Source organism: Mustela erminea, chromosome 2 (genome assembly GCF_009829155.1).
Source record: "Mustela erminea isolate mMusErm1 chromosome 2, mMusErm1.Pri, whole genome shotgun sequence".
Lineage (NCBI taxonomy): Eukaryota > Metazoa > Chordata > Mammalia > Carnivora > Mustelidae > Mustela > Mustela erminea.
The window spans coordinates 101,592,100-101,609,585 of record NC_045615.1 but is presented as its reverse complement, the minus strand read 5'-3'; the positions used below and the strand labels follow the sequence as shown (position 1 = coordinate 101,609,585).

Sequence of the window (17,486 nt, the reverse complement as noted above, 5' to 3'; positions counted from 1 at the left end):
AATTTATCCAACCCATCTGTATTTGGACATTTTTAGAATGCCTCCAAATTAGTGTTGATTTGATTTATTTTCATGAGAGATTTGCAAAATATTTTCCTAAGTTATTCTGAACTGTAGGTCATTCATGAGGAGAGAGAATGGGTGATGTCTGCAGAGTGAGTGCTCTCCGAAGTAGAACACTTGGCAAAGTAGGGAAGAGGTAGGGGCCTCCCTTCCCAGGTACTCCCTTCCCACCCCTTCCAGGGTGTCCTCCTGTGTGCAACCTGTCCCTGAGTCCGCATTGCCCCTTGGCTTGGTTTGGAAGCCCTTTGTGAACTAGTCTAGCCTTGTCCATCCTCACACCTGCACCTGTCCCCTTCACACTCACCTGGCTCACACACTCACACAAAGTCTCTCCAGCCTGGTGGAGTGGCACGGAACCACACAAGTAGGTGCCCATCTGTGTGGCCAGGCTGGATCATTGTCCTCCCTCCCTCCAGTTTCCTGTGAAGAAACTTTGCTTTCCCTTGCTCCTCACCTTTCTTCCCATCCAGTGAGGACCCTCCCCTCTCTAGGCCTGTACAATAGCTCCTTGAAAACACTCATCTCTGTCTCCACTCTTTAGACAGACTCCATCTCATCCCAGGGTCTGTTTGTTACACTGAATGGAAAAATGAAGCCTCCGGTAAGTTCTGAGTTTCTCAAAAATGAACGTGTTTAATGAGTAGATGCCTACTAAGTGTTTGTGAATTAATGAAAGAGTGAATCACATATTCTTTGGAAAATTTTCTAGCTCTAAGGTGTAATCAAATTACAGTAACTGTGGGGCGCCTGGGTGGCTCAGTGGGTTAAAGCCTCTGCCTTTGGCTCAGGTCATGATCCCAGGTCCTGAGATTGAGCCCCGCATCAGGCTCTCTGCTCAGCAGGGAGCTTGCTTCCCCACCCCCTGCCTGCCTCTCTGCCTACTTGTGATCTCTGTCTGTCAAATAAATAAATAATATTTTTTAAAAAAATCATAGTAACTTCAGTAAGTCTGTTTAAAGCCCTCACATTTAGAGCAAAATTAATTACATTATTTTTAAAATTCCCCAAGATGCAATAAAATACAGTGAAGATCTTTCTATAATTCTGTTGTGACCAGCTAATGTTGTTAAATCAGAATTTTATTGTGTGGTTTTATTGGATCTGGCTTCACCGGGTTTTATCAGAAGATGACACATTTGCTTTTGAATTAAACTGAGCTGATTTGTAACCTACAGTTATTAGACACTTACCATTTGTCAGGCACCACCCTAAGCACTTATATCTGTTATGTACGGAAACTGGACCCAATGTGCTTCATTGTTAATCTTTCCCTCATCAATAATCACCACCACCATCATCACCACCATCACCATCACCATCACAACCATCACTGTCATCACTACCCTCACCACCATCATCAATACCACTCCACCATCACTATCACCACCATCATCACCATCACCATCATCACTATCATCACCATCATCATCACCACCACCATCACCACCACCATCACCACCATCAACACCTTCATCACCACCACCCTCGCCACAACCACCATCACCACCACCATTACCATCATCAGCAGAAAAACTAACAATTATTGAGAACTTACCCCACATCAGGCATTGGTCTAAGCATCTAACACGTTTTTCTCAGCTAACCCTCACATAACCCCCATGAAAACTATTATTATTATCTCTATTTTTATAGGTGAGAAAACTGAGACTATGACAAACTCAAGGACTTTCTCAAATACACAGCTAGTGAGTATCAAAGCTGGAGGACAAATAAGATACTTGATCTCATTCATTTGACAAATATTTCTTAGAGGGACTCTTATGATTCAGGCACTGTTCCAGGGGTTGAGGGATACTAACAAGACAGGAGCAGGAGGTTTACATTCCAGAGTATGTGTGTGTGCGTGTGTACACACATGGGCATGCACGCATTCCTGCGCTTTGTAACTGTGCTCATGTACACATATGTGTGTGCATCATAGGTATATATGCATGCATGTGTGCATGCCTGAAAGTAAGCATACGCGTGTGTGTATGTGGGTGGGGCAGGGGCACAGACAATGAAAAAGTAAACAAATAAATGAACAAAGACAATTTCAGAGAGATACTATGCTAAAACTAAAGCAGGATGTTGGGACACAAAGCGAGGGGGCAGAGCTTCTTCAGACTGGATGGTCAAAGATTATATGACATTTGACATTCAAAGTAAATGGCATTTGAGCCAAAGCTGGAAGAAAAAGAAGGGGTAGTTATTTGGGGTGGAGTTTCAAGGGGAGGACAGCAAGTGCCAATACTACACAGCAGCCACAACCCAGCCATGTTCTAGCAACAGAAAGTGGCTGGTGATTTTCCAGCATCCTGAGCAGGGGACAGCATCGTAGGGTGAGGTTGGGATATGGGGCAGGGCCAGGCCATTTGGGTGTGAGCTGGAGTTTGGGCTTATTCTGTGCACGAAGGGAAAGGTTTTAAGCAGATAGGTGACATGATCTTTCTCACATATTAACAAAGGATTCGGGCTGCTTTCAGGAATAGATTGGAGGGAGCAGGGAAAGAGATGGAGACAATATTCTGAAGGTGTCTGGGATCATCAGGACTACAGATGGTGTCTCTGGAGACTGTAGTGGGTGGCCATGATTATGGAGAGAGTTAAAAGCATTTGAGATGTGTTGTGTAAATGGAGTCAACAAGAATATAAGCTAAACATGTGGGGTGCAGGGAAAGAGGCTGAAGACCACTGATGACAGTGAACACTCACCCTGCCAGGCACTACTCAAGTCCATTGTTGGAATAGAAGGGAAGAGAGGGTAGGTATTGCTCAGCATCATGGAAACCAAAGGAAGGAACTAAGTCACAGAGAGCTAAGATCATGCAGCTAGAAGGTGCTGGAGCCAGATTAAAGAGAAGATGGAAAAGATGGTATAGGGTGGCATTGCTCACACCTGTGCAGGTGGGCACTGGGGTAGATATGGGCTCCCAGCAAGGGCACTTAATTGGATCAGAGGTATACAAATCTCTTGAATGTAATGAAGTAAAAATGGATTCATTTGGTTGGGTTTCTGGTAGATTTCCTGAACATGCCATTTCCTCTGGTGTAAAGGTTTCCACTCCACTCACTCATTTTTCTGCCAGAGGCTCAATTGATTTTTTTTTTCATTGCACTTGCTAATTTCTAAATGGCATTTCAACTTTCTCTCCTGAATACCTCTTGTGCTTTAGCTCATAAATCTTTGACACATGGCACTAGCCTTCTGGATAGTTCTGGGAAGAACCAAGACACAGACTGATTCGCCATTTCTCAAGAAGGGGTCTGGGATACCGCCTTCAAATTTTACCCTTTGTTTTCAAGCTAGAGTGTCTTAATGTTGCAATTGTCCTTTAACCACAGGAAAACTAGTTTCATATACAATTTCCTGGCTGAGATGTTCAAGGTGTTTTAAACACTGCAATTAAAACAGTGGCCAAATTATCCCTCTTAAGAACTGAACACTATGTGTCATTGTTTTATGCTCTGAAGCTCATTCTAACCTGTTTGAGGTCTTTCAATGTTACAGAATTTTCAGAGCTAAAAAGTACTTCGGTAATCATATACCTTCTTTTTTGATAGATAAGGACACTGGGTTCTAAGCAAGGAGTGATATGCCCAGAAGGTCAGAGCTGATCTTGAGGGGACCAGTTCAGAGAAGGATATAGTGAGTGAGTAGATGGGTCTTACTTAGGATATCAGTTGGCTGTTGATATGTAACAAGCCACCCCCAAGTTCAGTGGTTTAAAATAACAACCATGTATTTGCTCATGATTCTGCAATCTAGGCCAGGCTCGGCTGGGTGGTTCTTCTGCTGGTTAACGTTGGGTTACTCAGGGACCCCTGGCAATCATTCAGATTCCAGCTGGGCAGAGACAGTCCGAGATGCATCAGCCAGATGGTTAGAACTGCTGGAGCCTGAGCCTTTCCCTTTCTACGTGGAGAGTCCAACAGGGTAGGCAGTCAGAATCCGAGAGCAGCATCATGGGCACCGGGCAAGTAGGAGCAGAGTGGGGCTTCCATTTGCCCACAAACAGCATCCAGATCACTGAATAATTTATGGTTCGTGCTTCCATCTTAAGGGAAGCTTTGGATCACCCTTACTTCCCCCAGAGTTGTAAAGGTCCCGGAGCTCCATGTCAGCATCTCAGCCAGGCTGGGCTGTGGCAGACCAGCTAGCAGGTATGACGCCCTCGGGGCTGCCTCGGCTGATGTGGCCGTACCACCCATGTCAGCTTGTATTGCCATGAGCACCCAGCACCCTCCAATCCCTGAAGGATTTCAGATCACCCTCAGATCAGAGCAATTTGTCCCCGTGTCATGCTTTTAAACCACCAACCCTGGGTGCCTAGAGGGGGTAGGCCATGTGGGGCCCTGGGGCTCCTGTCTGGACATGGGGTGAAGCCCCCAACACACTACAGGACTCACATCAGATGACCAACCTGGTCACCTAGAGCCTTGACATGCACTCGGGGCCCCTCCTGGGGGAGACTGAGGCTGGGGTGAGGGTCTCTGGAGGAATGGGCCCTTCCAGGAGATGGGCAGTCCCAGGCCAACTGTCCTGGATGCATGAGGCCAACAGGGTCAGAGTGACCCCAATCTTCCCCATTTCATTCTTCTCTGAACAGAAGCCACAGACAACCTTCATTGCTGCATCTTTGATCCAGGGATTAAACATTGATCGAGGGCCACGTGTGCCTACGTCTGCTTCCAGCCTAGGGATACAGTGGGGAAAAGCCAGAAGTTTCCTCCTCTGTGAAGCACATGTCCAGGGGTAGGAGACAGCCAATCCCTGCCATAATGAACAAGGGAAGAGAAAGCCTGGAAGGGGAGGAGACTGGCAGGGTGGAGGGCGGTGTTGGTGGCACCTGCTATAGAGTGGTCAGAGGAGAAGGTGACCTGGAGCAGAGACATGAATGAGTCAGGGAGGGAGCAGTGCAGGCCAGCTGGTAGGAGTTTCCAGGAAGAGGGAATGGCATGGGCCAAGGCCCTGCGGTGGGACTGTGCTTGGGTGTCACAGGCATTGGGAGAAGGCTGATGTGGCAGACACAGAGAAGGATGGGACCCGAGGCTGGAGTGCAAGGTGGAGCCCGCAGGCCGCAGGGAAGGACTCTGCATCACACTGACAGTGTCGAGAATCCGGACCACACAATGTGCTGAAGGCTTCCAGGTCCCATCTGTCAGGTGCCCAGGACACAGCCTGGCACACACAAGAATGGAAATGAGAGGATACAGGCAGACCCCTAAAGGTACCTCAAACGACAAGGGACAGTCTGATTCCACTGCACTGTCCGTCCCCCGAGGCTTGAACCCCATACAGCTGAAGGTGCTAGGAATCCTCTTCAGGCTCCCACTCTCACCCCAGGCCCCTGTTCTAGGAGAGAGTCACACGACACCGGGCACCTGGACCTCCGACACAGCCTATGGAGGGCCGCCCAGGAGCCCTGAAGTGAGAGCAGAAACAAACACCCAGCAGATCCTGGCCCCACTCTCAGCACCCAGCCTGTCCGGGCTCAGGCCTTGAGGCGTCTGCTCTTCCCACAAAGCCCAGCTGGCCTGGGGGTCATCTTTCCACAGCCTTCCTGGATGGAGTCTTATGCCCCCCCCCACATAGACTCTGAAGGCCCCCTATCCTGGCAGGACCCCACCCGCATCCATCATTAGGCACACAGTAGGCCCGCACATCACACTGGTGGTCTGGGCAAGAGGGGGCGGGAGCCTGTGTGGCAGGTGCTTTTTCTGCCACTCTGGGTATTTCCCTCTGCCTTATGGGAGCTTCCTGACGACTCCTGCACAGGCACGAGGAATGTGAGTGTGCATACAGACATCACCCAGGAGAGGCCAGCTCTAGAGCCCCAGGAGAACATGCGAAATGCAATTTTTATTTAAAGCACAACAAAATCCCCAATCTGACCATTTTCTGCATTAGTTTATCGGGGGGGGGGGGGTCCTCGCTCATCCTCCCATGCTGCTTTTCCATGTCCTGGGTCCTCTTCCTTCTCCTGGGGCTCTCAGGGTCACCCTGAGTTCACAGAGTCAGCCAAGAGCTCACTGCTACAGAAGTGGATGAAGAATGTCCGCATTTCCTTCGGGTAAATGGTGACCTTCGTGCCTTGCAGGGATGTCGAGTGAGAGCTGGAGCTGCCTGGGGGAGCAGAGGTGGTCTGTCCTCAGAACCACCTGCTTCCCTGGGGCGTTTCCACTGCACCCACATACACTCTATTGTGGCTCTTCGCTGAAGGCCCTTGGTTGACCCATCCTGCCAGGACTCCCACTGCCATGGGCCCCTTGCATTTTGGCCCTCCCATGCGCATAATATATAGGTGGTCCTGGCCATACATGACGTCATTTTCCATGGGGTATAGCACTCGATTCCTAGAGCTTTCTCACTGAGGCCATCTGGTGGGGCTGTACTTTTTATTACTGGGTTCCACTAAATTCTACCTTGAGAGGGAAACCTCTTCATCCATTCTTCCACCCATCCATCCATCCATCCATCCATTCCTGATCCATTAGTCCATCCATCAATCCATCCATCCCTCCACCCATTCAAACATTCATACTCCAATAGACTAATCCATCCATCCATCCATCACCCATTGATCATCCATCCATCCATCCATCATCCTGCAAAGAGAAAAACATATCTACACATCTACGTATCCACTCATCTATCATCTATCCATCATTCATCATATATCTACCAATCCATCTATTCACTCATCATCCATCACCCATCCATTAATCCATCCATCCACCCATGATCCATTAGTCCATCCCTGAATCCATCCTTCTTTTCACCCATCCAAACACTCACACTTCCATAGACTCATCCATCCACCCAGCCATCCATCCATGATCCACTAGTATACCCATGAAAAAAAGAACGAGGGGAAAGAGGAAAAGGAGAATGGAAGAGGAATGTGGCCCATCCCTAGACTCCGCCAAGCTTAGGAGCAGCTCGGAGGGAAGAGGACAATGGTGATCCAGGCAGAGGGAACAGCATGGGAAAGACTGGGGAGCATGAAGCTGCCTATGGTGTGTGTGGTGTGTGTGGTGTGAGGCACATCATGACAGATATCAGACCCCCTGGGATATGACTCACCCAGGACAGAGGCAGGGGGTGCGGTCTGCAGACACACGCACAGGCATGCACACACACACAGACCCGTGGTAGATTCTGGATGGTACAGAATCAGAGAAGCCAAGTAGCCCATTCAAGGTCACACAGGCCATAACGGGCATAGCTGGGATCTAAATAAGGTCTGGCCAGCTCCTGAGCCAGGCTGGGGGAGGGCTGGGATTCCCAGGATCAGCCTGAACCAGGAGCTCTCAAACCTCTGCTGTGGGGACCATCCCTTGTCCTCCAGCTCCAGCGGTGCAGCGTGCTCACATCCCACGTCCCTGTGAGCGAGCGCTCCTCCACCTCCACCACCGGTCCCAGCCCCTGCAGCACGACCTGAGGGACAAGAGCACAAGGAAGGTGAGCTACCCCTGAGTCCCCAGATCAGAGTAGAAGCAAAGTAGGAGTAGGGGTGGCACCCACGCATGGGGCACAATACACCACCACATGAATTCTCCCAGCAAATCCCCAGAGGAACTCCGTGCCCAATTCACAGATGAGGACACTGAGACCAGGATCAGCGTGCTTTCCCAGGAACTGCACTGGATAAGCATACCCAGAGGAGGCAGGCACAGGAACTGCCTCCATCGTCCAGACCCCCTCTCCCCAGTATGGCTCAGGGGGTGGCCCAGGCTGAGGCCAGGAGTAGCTATCCATCCCTTGTGCCAAGAAAGCAGGGACCCAGTCTCCTGTGCAGGGACGGAGGCAGGTGGCCCCTTCTGGCCTGACCAGGAAGGGAGGGCTGGCGAGGAGGTGGAAGGCTCCTGGGGAAGCTTCCCTGCATTGACACAGGGAGAAGGCACTCAGAAGCAAGAACCCATTTGCCGCTGCCTTCCTGCTTCTGCAGACCTATCTGCTTGTGAGGCTGGGCCTGCAGGTGACCACAGACAATGAACCAAAGAGAAACAGTCAGCATGCTGGGGAGGCCGGGTACGGGACCCAGTGACCCAGGAAGGGACCAGAAAAGGTGAAGCAGCAAGAATGCAGAAAGAGGAGGGAGGGATGCCCACATACCTCCACAGCGCCTACTCCAGGGTGAGCGAGAGCACCCCAGGCATCTCTGCCGAGGTCTTTGCCAGAGGGGATTTTCACACTGGGGTTTGCCTGCCTGCTGGGGCTTCAGGCCATGGCCTGGGAGCTTGTCCCAGGGGTCGAAGGGCCCTTACCTCCAGGTTGACACTCACGGGCTGAGACAGGACTGGGTCCTCCCCCACTTCATACAGGTGATGGAGCCGCAGCAGGACACGGCGGAGGTCTGCCTTGGCCTTCCTTCCATGGCCTTCAGGGACAGAAGGAGCCCATCAGCAATGATCCTCTAACTGGGCCCAGCATGCGACACCTGCAGTTCCCTTTCTACCCTCATCCTCCCTGGGAGGCACTGACACAGTCCCTTTGATGCTATTGCTGCACACAGGGTGTGAAAATCCCTTCTTCCTGTTCCAGGGGGTGGTTATGGATTGGATCACAAGGGTCAGGCAGGTCCTCTGTCTCCAGATGATGGTGAGGGTGTGGGTGGGGTGAGGACCTGCTGATGTCCAGAACGACACAACTACTTCATACGGTGACTCTGAGCTCAGGGAGACAGGGTGGGGGGAGTGGTCTCACTCCATCCCCGAGGTTCACCTTGCTCTGCCCCTCACTCCCCGCTCTCCATGGAGGAGGGATCTTCATTCAACAGGTCTGGGGCACCTCCAGGCCAGCCCCTTTCTTCTCCTATTTGGGAGCCAGCTGTCTACAGGATACCTATTCTCTTGCATGGGGCCACGCACACCAGTGAGAAGGGAATGCTCTGCCTGGTAGGGAAGGCTCCTTGCCCAGCATCTGTGACAGGGGGATTCCTGGTAATACAGTTCAGTGCTAGAACATCACTTGACTGCAGGCATGAGCAATGGTCCCCAAGATGCACTTTATCAGATAAAAGTGTTATCTGGACTGTTGCCTCTTTATTTTCCTCCTTCAATCTGCGGACTCCTACTGAGCTGTCTTTGGTGACTGGCAGGACCTGGGTGGGGCTCTAGGGGACAAGAGGGTGGCTCAGGGGCAGCCAGCTCTGCCTTTGAGCTCCTCACAGTGGAAAAGGGAAGATAAGGTGCAGTTGGAGCTTTGGCAACAGGAAGAGTCAGTTTATGACAAGTGTCACCTCCACCAGGGAGCCCTCCATGATGCCCTGCTGGGGGCTTAATGTGAACACCAACATCACTGGCTGGTGACTTGACTGCTTTCCCCTCTAGATGGAGAGCTCTGTGAGTCCAGGGGCCTTGCCTACATTGGTCAACGCTGATTACCCAGTGTCAGGCATAAGAGATATTTGTTCATTGAATGAATGGAAGCTCTGGATAATCATGCTTCCTGGGTTCAGAGGACAAGTGGGATTGGCTGTTCAGGGCTCCAGGAGGAGTCCCTGAGGAAGCAGGACTGCACTGAAGGCTGAGGGTCTGGCAGATGGTGGATGATGATTGGGGGTTGGTAGTGGGGTTAGCAGGGATCCATCAGAGAATGGGCATGGACAGGTCTGGGCTAGGGTCCATGTCCACAGTGTACCCTGCTTACTGAGTGACTCTGGTCCCCCACAGCCCGTCTGTGGGCCTGGCCCTCCCCCTGGGTAGAGAAAGGGATCAGGTGACCATGCAGAAGGAGGACAACTCTGAGAGAAGCCTACTTTGTCTGGTGATGGACATGTGGCCAGGTTGCCAAGGGGAGGTGCCCTGAGTCTGGCTCCCTTGGACACCTGCCTTACCTTTCTGGAGATTCTGTAGGTGCTTTCTGTGGTTGGAGCTGTAGTTCCAGCCTGGGATGCTGAGGATCTGCAAGTGAAGACTTGGGGGCAGGGTCACGGGCTCTTGTTGCTGGGGGCTTGGGTGATTCTGGGCAGTCTCTGTGGGGCGGACACACAGAGACAGGAAAAGGATTGGGTCCAGGCTCTTCCTCATGGCAGTGAGAGCTCTGCACACCATGTGCCCTTGTTCAGACAATCCAGCTCCTGCCCACGTGTGCCCCACAGGGAGGACAGCCTGAAGCACCTGCTGGTCACTGCACTTCAGGTATCCCCTCTCGTGCCTCTGTCCATGGACATCATTCCACCTGGATGCCTTTCCTCCCACCTGTCCAGGGGCTCAGACCACAGAGTCTAAGAGCCAGAAGGACCCTGAATCTCTAGTCCAGCCATTTCAAAGTAGAGATGGGGAGTCTACCGCCCAGAGAGGTGATGGGGTTTGTTCCAGATCACAGGGCAGGTTCAGGCAGAGCCCTGATTTCAATGCAAGCTGTGGAATGCCAGCTCTTCTCTTGTTTTGTCATTCATGGCCCCCCTGCTCAGAAGGCACCTCAGCCCCCTCCTCCTTCCAGGAAAAGCCCTTTCAGCTCTAGGCTCCAGCTGGAGCACCATCTCCTTGCAGTCCCCAGGACACATTGTTTGGTCCAGGCTCAGACCTCGAGCTCCTCTCTGCACCAATCAGAAGCTTTCCATGGGACTTTTGCACCTGGCCTGGGAAGATTGAGCTCAGTCCTTCTGCAGGGGATGGTGTGGAAGGGGGTATGCATGACACAGGAGTTCACAGCGTCATCCCGGTAAGGGGGATAAAGAAGTTTGCAGACAGGGAAAAGCACAGCTGAGAGTGAGGGAGAGGGATGGACTCGTCAAGGTCCACCCCTCTGAGCACCAACTGTACCCCTGCCCTTCCCACAGTCATGTGCACACACCTCAGGTAGAGTTTGCTGAGGGCTCAGCCAGTAAATGTTTAATTTCTCTCACTTTCAAACAGGAGAGACCAGAGTGGGGCCAGTGAAAGATCCTGACCTAGCCATGGGCCCTCCTCAGGCACAGGGCCATCCCCCTCTGTGGAAAGGGCTCCCAGCTTCCTGGAAGGAACAACTGACTCATCCTGGAGCACCTGCCTGCTGGCCAATCAGATCCCCTCTCTGGAATAGGGAACCTGAGATCCAGAGGCAGGCAACTCATGGCATCCTGGAAGGATGATTGTGACCGCAGCTGCCCTGCCCCCACTTCGCCTGCCCACACCTCTTGTCCAGCTGCTCTGAATCCAGGAACTTGTCCACACTCCACCCAACCAGCAGCGCCTTCCGTGTCTATTACCTCCAAACAAGAGAAACTCAATGACCCCCTTCCAAGTTGATACTGATCTTCTCCAGGATCTTGGTCCCCAACACACAAGGTCGCAGACTCTTACCCAGTACCTCTCCCTATGCTCCCTGAAGCTGGGATGTATATGAGCACAGCTCCCCAGTGGAGAGCTTAGGACAAATCCTTCAGGAGGGGCCTGGCCGTACCCATCCCCAGTGTGCAGCACACGGCAGGCACTCATACGTGCTTCATACCAGAGTGAGCACCAGCCTCCTTGCCTCAAATACCTGGGAGGGTCCTGCTCTAAAACTGAGGCAAGCAGAAATTATAACCACATTCTCATCAAAACCTCTGCAAGTGAGTAGAACAGAAAAAGTTCAAGGATTGGTGAGACAGATATGACATTGTATCTAACTGTTTCATTTTTTAATTGCTGTTTGAATGTACCATTTTTAAACAGATCATTACCTATGTTCAATTATTTTCATACAGACACAGCCTGTTTTAAGTCAGTAGGGGTTTGAGTGGAGGGAATTCATGAGCTTTGCAGATCAGACCATGGAGAGGAATCTCCCTCACCTGGTGACAGCATACCCAGAAGTCACATAAAACAAGTCTTTTAATGTTGATCTTCTATCTGTGAAGCCATATGTGTCATATTAAGAAAGAAAAAGAGACATCAGAGCAAAAATGAAGGAAACTCAGGGAAAAGGCAGAAGGTGGAATGGGTGTGTCTCAGAAATGCTCCCACCACCTATATGAACTTAAGTGAACCCTGAACCTCTTTGCCCAAGTTCGCCTACACCTTATATGAGGACTTTGGATCAGAGACCCTGAGCTCCCTTCTGCCCAACGTTGTCCAGATCAGGGGTGGTCCACACCCCTCCCCAGGTCTACCTGGCCAGGTGGGCTCATTCTGGTATGAACACTCCCTTACCATTCAGTTCTCTTAACAGCACTATGGGTCTGTGCTGCAGCGCCAGCCCACTCCTCTGGCGCAGCCCCGCGGTGAGCGGCCGGGGTCCCAGCAGGAGCCAGAGCACAGGGTGGACAACAGAGGTATCGTCCAGTGTAAGGTCATAATCCAGAGCCCAGTCAAAGTTGTTCCACAGCTGGCGATGGAGCATGACCTGCAGGGGAAAGCTGTCTGAAGGGCCCCCTCCCACCTGCTCCCACCCACCCTGGGGAGCCAGAAGTGTCCATTTCCTACCTCTACCTGGCCATTTCCTTGGCTGGAGACGCCATGTGCCTGCTCAGACAGCAGCACCAGCCTGCTTTGGCTGTCCTCGATGAAGGCAGACTGAACCATGGGGTAGTAATTCTGTGCACAAAAACATGGCCAGACTGGCTGTCAGGGCAAAGTACGGGCAGGACTGCTGGTCAAGGTCCCCCTCGGGTCACCCCTGCCTATCCCCCACACAGACACAGCAACTCCTCAGCGTGCAGCAGGAAGACTATTGTAGAGGCTCTGACCATAAGAGCCCAACAAACTGTCATTGACATTCAGCTCCACTGCTTCCTGCCCATCTGGGCTGAGCCCACTCAATCCCCAGTTTCCCTACCGATTCAATGGGGCCAAGACCCACTGCGCACATTCCTGCAGGAGTGGCGAGGGGGTGTGTGGGTCCACCTGTTATGGGTGCTGGGCCGAGGGTTGCTACAGAGAGAAAGGGCCAAGTGTGGTCTGGGGCAATAGCCACACTCCCCACGCTCTGTGCTCTGCTGGAGCAAATGTCCAGGGAGGATGCAAAAGGAGCCCCTGCACAGCACGGGAGAGTGAGCAGGCAGGATGAAGGGACCAGAACTCACAAGGAGAGCAGGGTGGGGACATACCCCTCTGGGTCCCCCGGGTGAAGTAAGAACTAATGATTACGGGGGTCACAGGAGACCCCCCAAGGGGGCTTCACCTGAATTGTTCCCACTGACCCTCCCAGTCCTGGGGACCATTGTTATTCCCTCCATCAGGACAGCGTGGAGCCATAGCGAGGCCAACCCACTTGCCCAGGGTCCCAAGGCTGGAGGCCTAGGGTGGGGGAGCTGATGTGTGGCTTCAGGCCACACTCATCACTTGGAACGAGCTGCCAGGCAGTGTCTCTGCCACAGCACCTGGCGGGGGTCAGGCCCTCTAAGCCTTTGACAAGCATCAGCTCAGAAATCTTAGAATGACCCCCTGAGGAGGCACTCATCTTACACAAAGGAAACCGAGGCACAGACAGGGACAGGGACCACCCAGTGCCTATGGTGGCACTGGATTTCAGACACCAGGGGTGACCCAAGATGGGGTCTTCCAGCACAGGTGGGCAAGGGGGCTCTCATCTGGTACTGGAATGGGCTTCCTGCTCTGGCCTTCTGGAAAAGGGCCATCAGGGCCACCCCATGGGTACAGGTCCAGCAGGCATCCTAGGGCCTACCCGAGCGATGCTGTTGGTCGCGTGTTCCCGGAAGACTCTCCGCTGCATCTGGAAACCGTTGCTGTCCGAGTAGAGGATTTGCCGGTTGTGGAGACTGGTGCTGGTCCTCAGGACGGCCTCACGGTTCAGCTCCAAGGGGCCCACCCGGTACTCCTGCTCGATGCGACGGCAGAGCAGCTCCCCACCATGGCCGACTGGCACGTGGGCAAGCCGGGAGTAGATGGCATATGTGTGGTTCCGGTCTCTCTCCTTCCTGGAGAGTTGGGACTCAGTGGGTCAGGCTCCGGGACTCTGCAGGCATCCCTCCCTCCTCCTTCCCCTTCATCCGTCCCTCCGTCCCTTCCTCACTCCCTCCCCATTTGTCTTCCTTTCTTCTTTCCTTCTTTCCTCTCTTCCTTCTCCTTCCCTCCTGTTTCCATGACCCCTTCTCTTCCTCCCTCCTTCTTGCAGTCAGGCAGAGAGTCAGGGAGCCATCCTGGGTGAGAGTCAGGCAGAGAGTCAGGGAGTTCATCCTGCCATGAACTCAGTGTGCGGCCAGATATCTGGGTGTCGGTCGGGAGGTCTGGGCTCAGGCTGTGTCAGACAGGGCATTAGTGCCCAGGGTAGGCTGTATAATTGGGGTACAGTTGAGTGGCCTGCAGGTTGATCCTCATTTGAGGTTTCTGGGTAGCCCCAGAAATATAATGGGAAAAGCCTGGTCCCCCGATAATACGGAGCTGGGAGGCCTGACCTGGATGGCTTAGGTCTGTGCTGTCACACAACTTCTGGTGTAAGTCATTATCCTTGTGGGTTCCTGTCCCAGCTCTGACATTGGACACCTGCCAGGATGTACAGCCCATGCAGTGGGGCCAGGATGCCCCACTCTGGAACAATCATGTCTGCATCAAGCTCCCATAAAAAATGAGCTGGTATCAGGAACACGCATGGACGCTGACTCCCTCCGGGAACAACCTTGTGTTAGGGACACGTATGGGCCCCAACTCCCTCCAGGAACGATCTGGTCTCAGGGACATGTATTGGCTCCGACTACCTCTGGGAATGAGCCAGTGTCAGGAACACTCATGGACCCTGACTTCCTTGTACATGTGCCAGCATACCTGTAGAAGAACTGCCGGATCTCAGTCATGAGCTTTCCTGCCACAATCTCCAACTTCACACCCTCCCATGCTGGTTCAGCAGTACCGTTGGGTAAAAATAGGTAGTAATTAGAACTGAGTTCCTCAAACTCAAGATTGTTGACATGGTACTCCATGAACTCCTGGGTCACCCGCACTGTGCTGTTACTCTCTCTGCAGAGACAGGAAAAGGAAAGCAGTATTCTCTTCATGCACGTGTGTCCCGAGCATTGTCCTTGTCATCTGGGAGCTGGTAAACAGCCTTCTATGCAGACACCCATCTCCATAAGAAGCAGAGTAAAGAGACCTCAGCAGAACCTCGATGACAGTCACGAGGCCGCTCAGTGACACCTATGCACGTGGTTCAGATAACGTCTGTGAGACACCCTCTCCCCTGAGCCAAGTGGCCTTAGATCCTTCCATGTGCTGGGGGGACCCCACGCAGGAGAGTGACAGAAGCTGTATAACAGGATCCCAAGGGCGTAAGCAGAGGGTATTGAAGCTGCCCAGAGGGAACGTCCCCTGGAGGTGGTGCCTGGTCATCAGGCAGCCAGCAGGGCCACCCACACCTTTCAGAGGAACCCCAAGGAGCACAAGCAAGGACTTCATCATGCGGACCCCCAGGCACCCAGATGTAAAGAGCCAGCACCTTCGCTCACTTCGCCGCCTCCTCCTGACTCCCGAGGGCAGGGAATATGAACCCACCTCACTCCCGAGGCCCGCGAGGCTGGAGGCCCTAATCCCTGGCACAGGACCTGATGTCTGGGAAGAGCCCAAGTCAGGACTCAGGTTCTGTTCCAACCGCACGATCTGGGCTCATCCCATTCGGTTCAGATACTGGGGTTGGGACGGAGGGTGGGGGAAGAATGGGCAGAAACTCAGAGCCCTGTAGACACATGGATGGTGTAGACACGTGTATGGATTGTACCTCTGTGTGTGGTCAAGGCACAGCCACGTACTGGGATCGGGGCATGGGTCTGCAGGTACAGAACATAAAGAAGTGTCCCTTCCACACCCATTTGGGGGATTTCTGTGCTATTGTGTTGGGCATGGACGGGAAGGCAGGGGGTCATCTGAGAAGGGCCCCTCTGGCCCCTCTGAAGAGGCCAGAAAAGGTTCTGCTCATTAGTCTGGCCCAAACCCTTTCCCTTCTGGCTGCAGGCTGCCTGCCGCCTACTCCCTGCATCCGCTCCACGAGGTGCCGTCAGCTAGAGACTGGAGGAGTAAAACATGCTCCATCTGCTGTGGGAATAACACCGAGCCTGAGGGGGGACGAGACGCTCATGCCCATAGCAGCATGGATGGACTTCGGACACAGGATGCTAGGGGGAGGGAGCCAACCCCACAGGGCTGCATGGAGTTCATCCCCTGGTATAAAATGTCCAATTTAGACAAATCCAGAGACAGAGAAGAGTCAGAGGGGCCATGACTGATGATGCTCACTTGAGCATTGAGTGTCCTAACCCCACAGACGGGGAACATTTCCATGGCTGAGCTGTTTGGTCAGCAAATTCTATCCATAGTGCTATCCTGTGACAAAGAAGGTCCCTCCACCCAACCTGCCCTGGGGTGGTCTCTGCACATGGTGGCTGCCCCCTCGGGCCCTGCACAGGAGGGTCCTGCCATGGAACAGCTGTCCCCTCATCTGTGCCCATGAATTCTCTGGCTCTTCCACTCCTCAGGCCTGGCTCCAGGTGCCTCCTGCTGACCAAGACTCCTCTGAGCCACTGCTCTCCATTTCTACAGCTCCTCTCTCTGTGACCAGTGGTCAGGCACTGGGCCATTGATTTACCCCAGAGGGGATTTCAGGGACCCTAAGGAGCACCCAGTTCTCATCCAGCCAAAAGGAACAGAGACAGACAGGGGTGAAGGGATGGTCAACAGGCCAAGAGTGTACTACTGGACATGCTGAGTAAAGGGTCATGGCTGAGGATGAGGCCTTCGTGAATTGCACATAGGGAAGGCAAGGTGGGGCTGTCTAGTTGGGCGTCAGGTCTGACTGGACACGCATCCCAAGGCCAGCCTGGGGACTCTGCTCTGACCAGGGAGGCTCAGAAGTTGCCTGGCCGCCCCGGGTTCTACTGCTCTCCCCATCCTCCCCTCCCCACCCAAGGGGGCTGCAGTCAGCTCCTTCTACCTGCCACACCCTCTCTCAAGGGGATCTTTAGAATGACAAGGACCCGGCTCTGATGGGGTCCCCCTATGGAAAACTTCCTAGTGTGGTGAGGCTCCAGAGCTGTGCACAGCTGCCCTCAGGGTGAGCTCCAGGTACCACTCACCTCACACCCATGCTCCTCCCTCCCTTCTCTTTCCTTCTCCTCACTTTCTGCCCGCTGCTCCTCCCAGACTTCCTGTTCCTTCTCCACTTCCAATCCAGTTGGGAGGTCACATCAGGAAATGCAGCTGGAATGCAACTTTCTGGGATGTGACCTGGGGGTGGACAAGGCTGGCCCCAAAACATCTGAGAGGCTTTTATTTGGGAGTCACCTGCTTTCTTTGTTATTAACAATTACTGAATGAATGGATGTGTAAATGGATGGATGAATGGCTGGCTGGCTGGCTGGATGAAAGGAATGATAAACAGACATGGATAGGTCAAATGATAAGTGGATGGATAGATGTGTGTAGGTGTGAATGAATCGGTAAGTAGGTGGATATACAGACGTATGGGAGAGTGTGTGGTTAGGTATGTAGGCAGATAGATATATGAA

General features: G+C 52.8%; 1 protein-coding gene across 1 annotated transcript in view; it reads right to left on the bottom strand.

The window, feature by feature from the left end:
* Positions 1 to 5,968: 5,968 nt before the first annotated feature.
* The window catches only part of LOC116582476 (epididymis-specific alpha-mannosidase-like), a 49,208-nt gene continuing 37,690 nt past the window's right edge, over positions 5,969 to 17,486 (bottom strand). Inside the window, exons 12-19 of the mRNA XM_032329891.1 lie at positions 14,758 to 14,949; positions 13,661 to 13,913; positions 12,460 to 12,570; positions 12,187 to 12,379; positions 9,906 to 10,043; positions 8,335 to 8,447; positions 7,384 to 7,504; positions 5,969 to 6,190 (exon numbers count right to left, since the gene is read on the bottom strand). Coding sequence (XP_032185782.1) covers positions 6,063 to 6,190; positions 7,384 to 7,504; positions 8,335 to 8,447; positions 9,906 to 10,043; positions 12,187 to 12,379; positions 12,460 to 12,570; positions 13,661 to 13,913; positions 14,758 to 14,949 — 1,249 coding nt within the window. The 3' untranslated portion in view covers positions 5,969 to 6,062. The remainder of the gene's footprint in view (positions 6,191 to 7,383; positions 7,505 to 8,334; positions 8,448 to 9,905; positions 10,044 to 12,186; positions 12,380 to 12,459; positions 12,571 to 13,660; positions 13,914 to 14,757; positions 14,950 to 17,486) is intronic.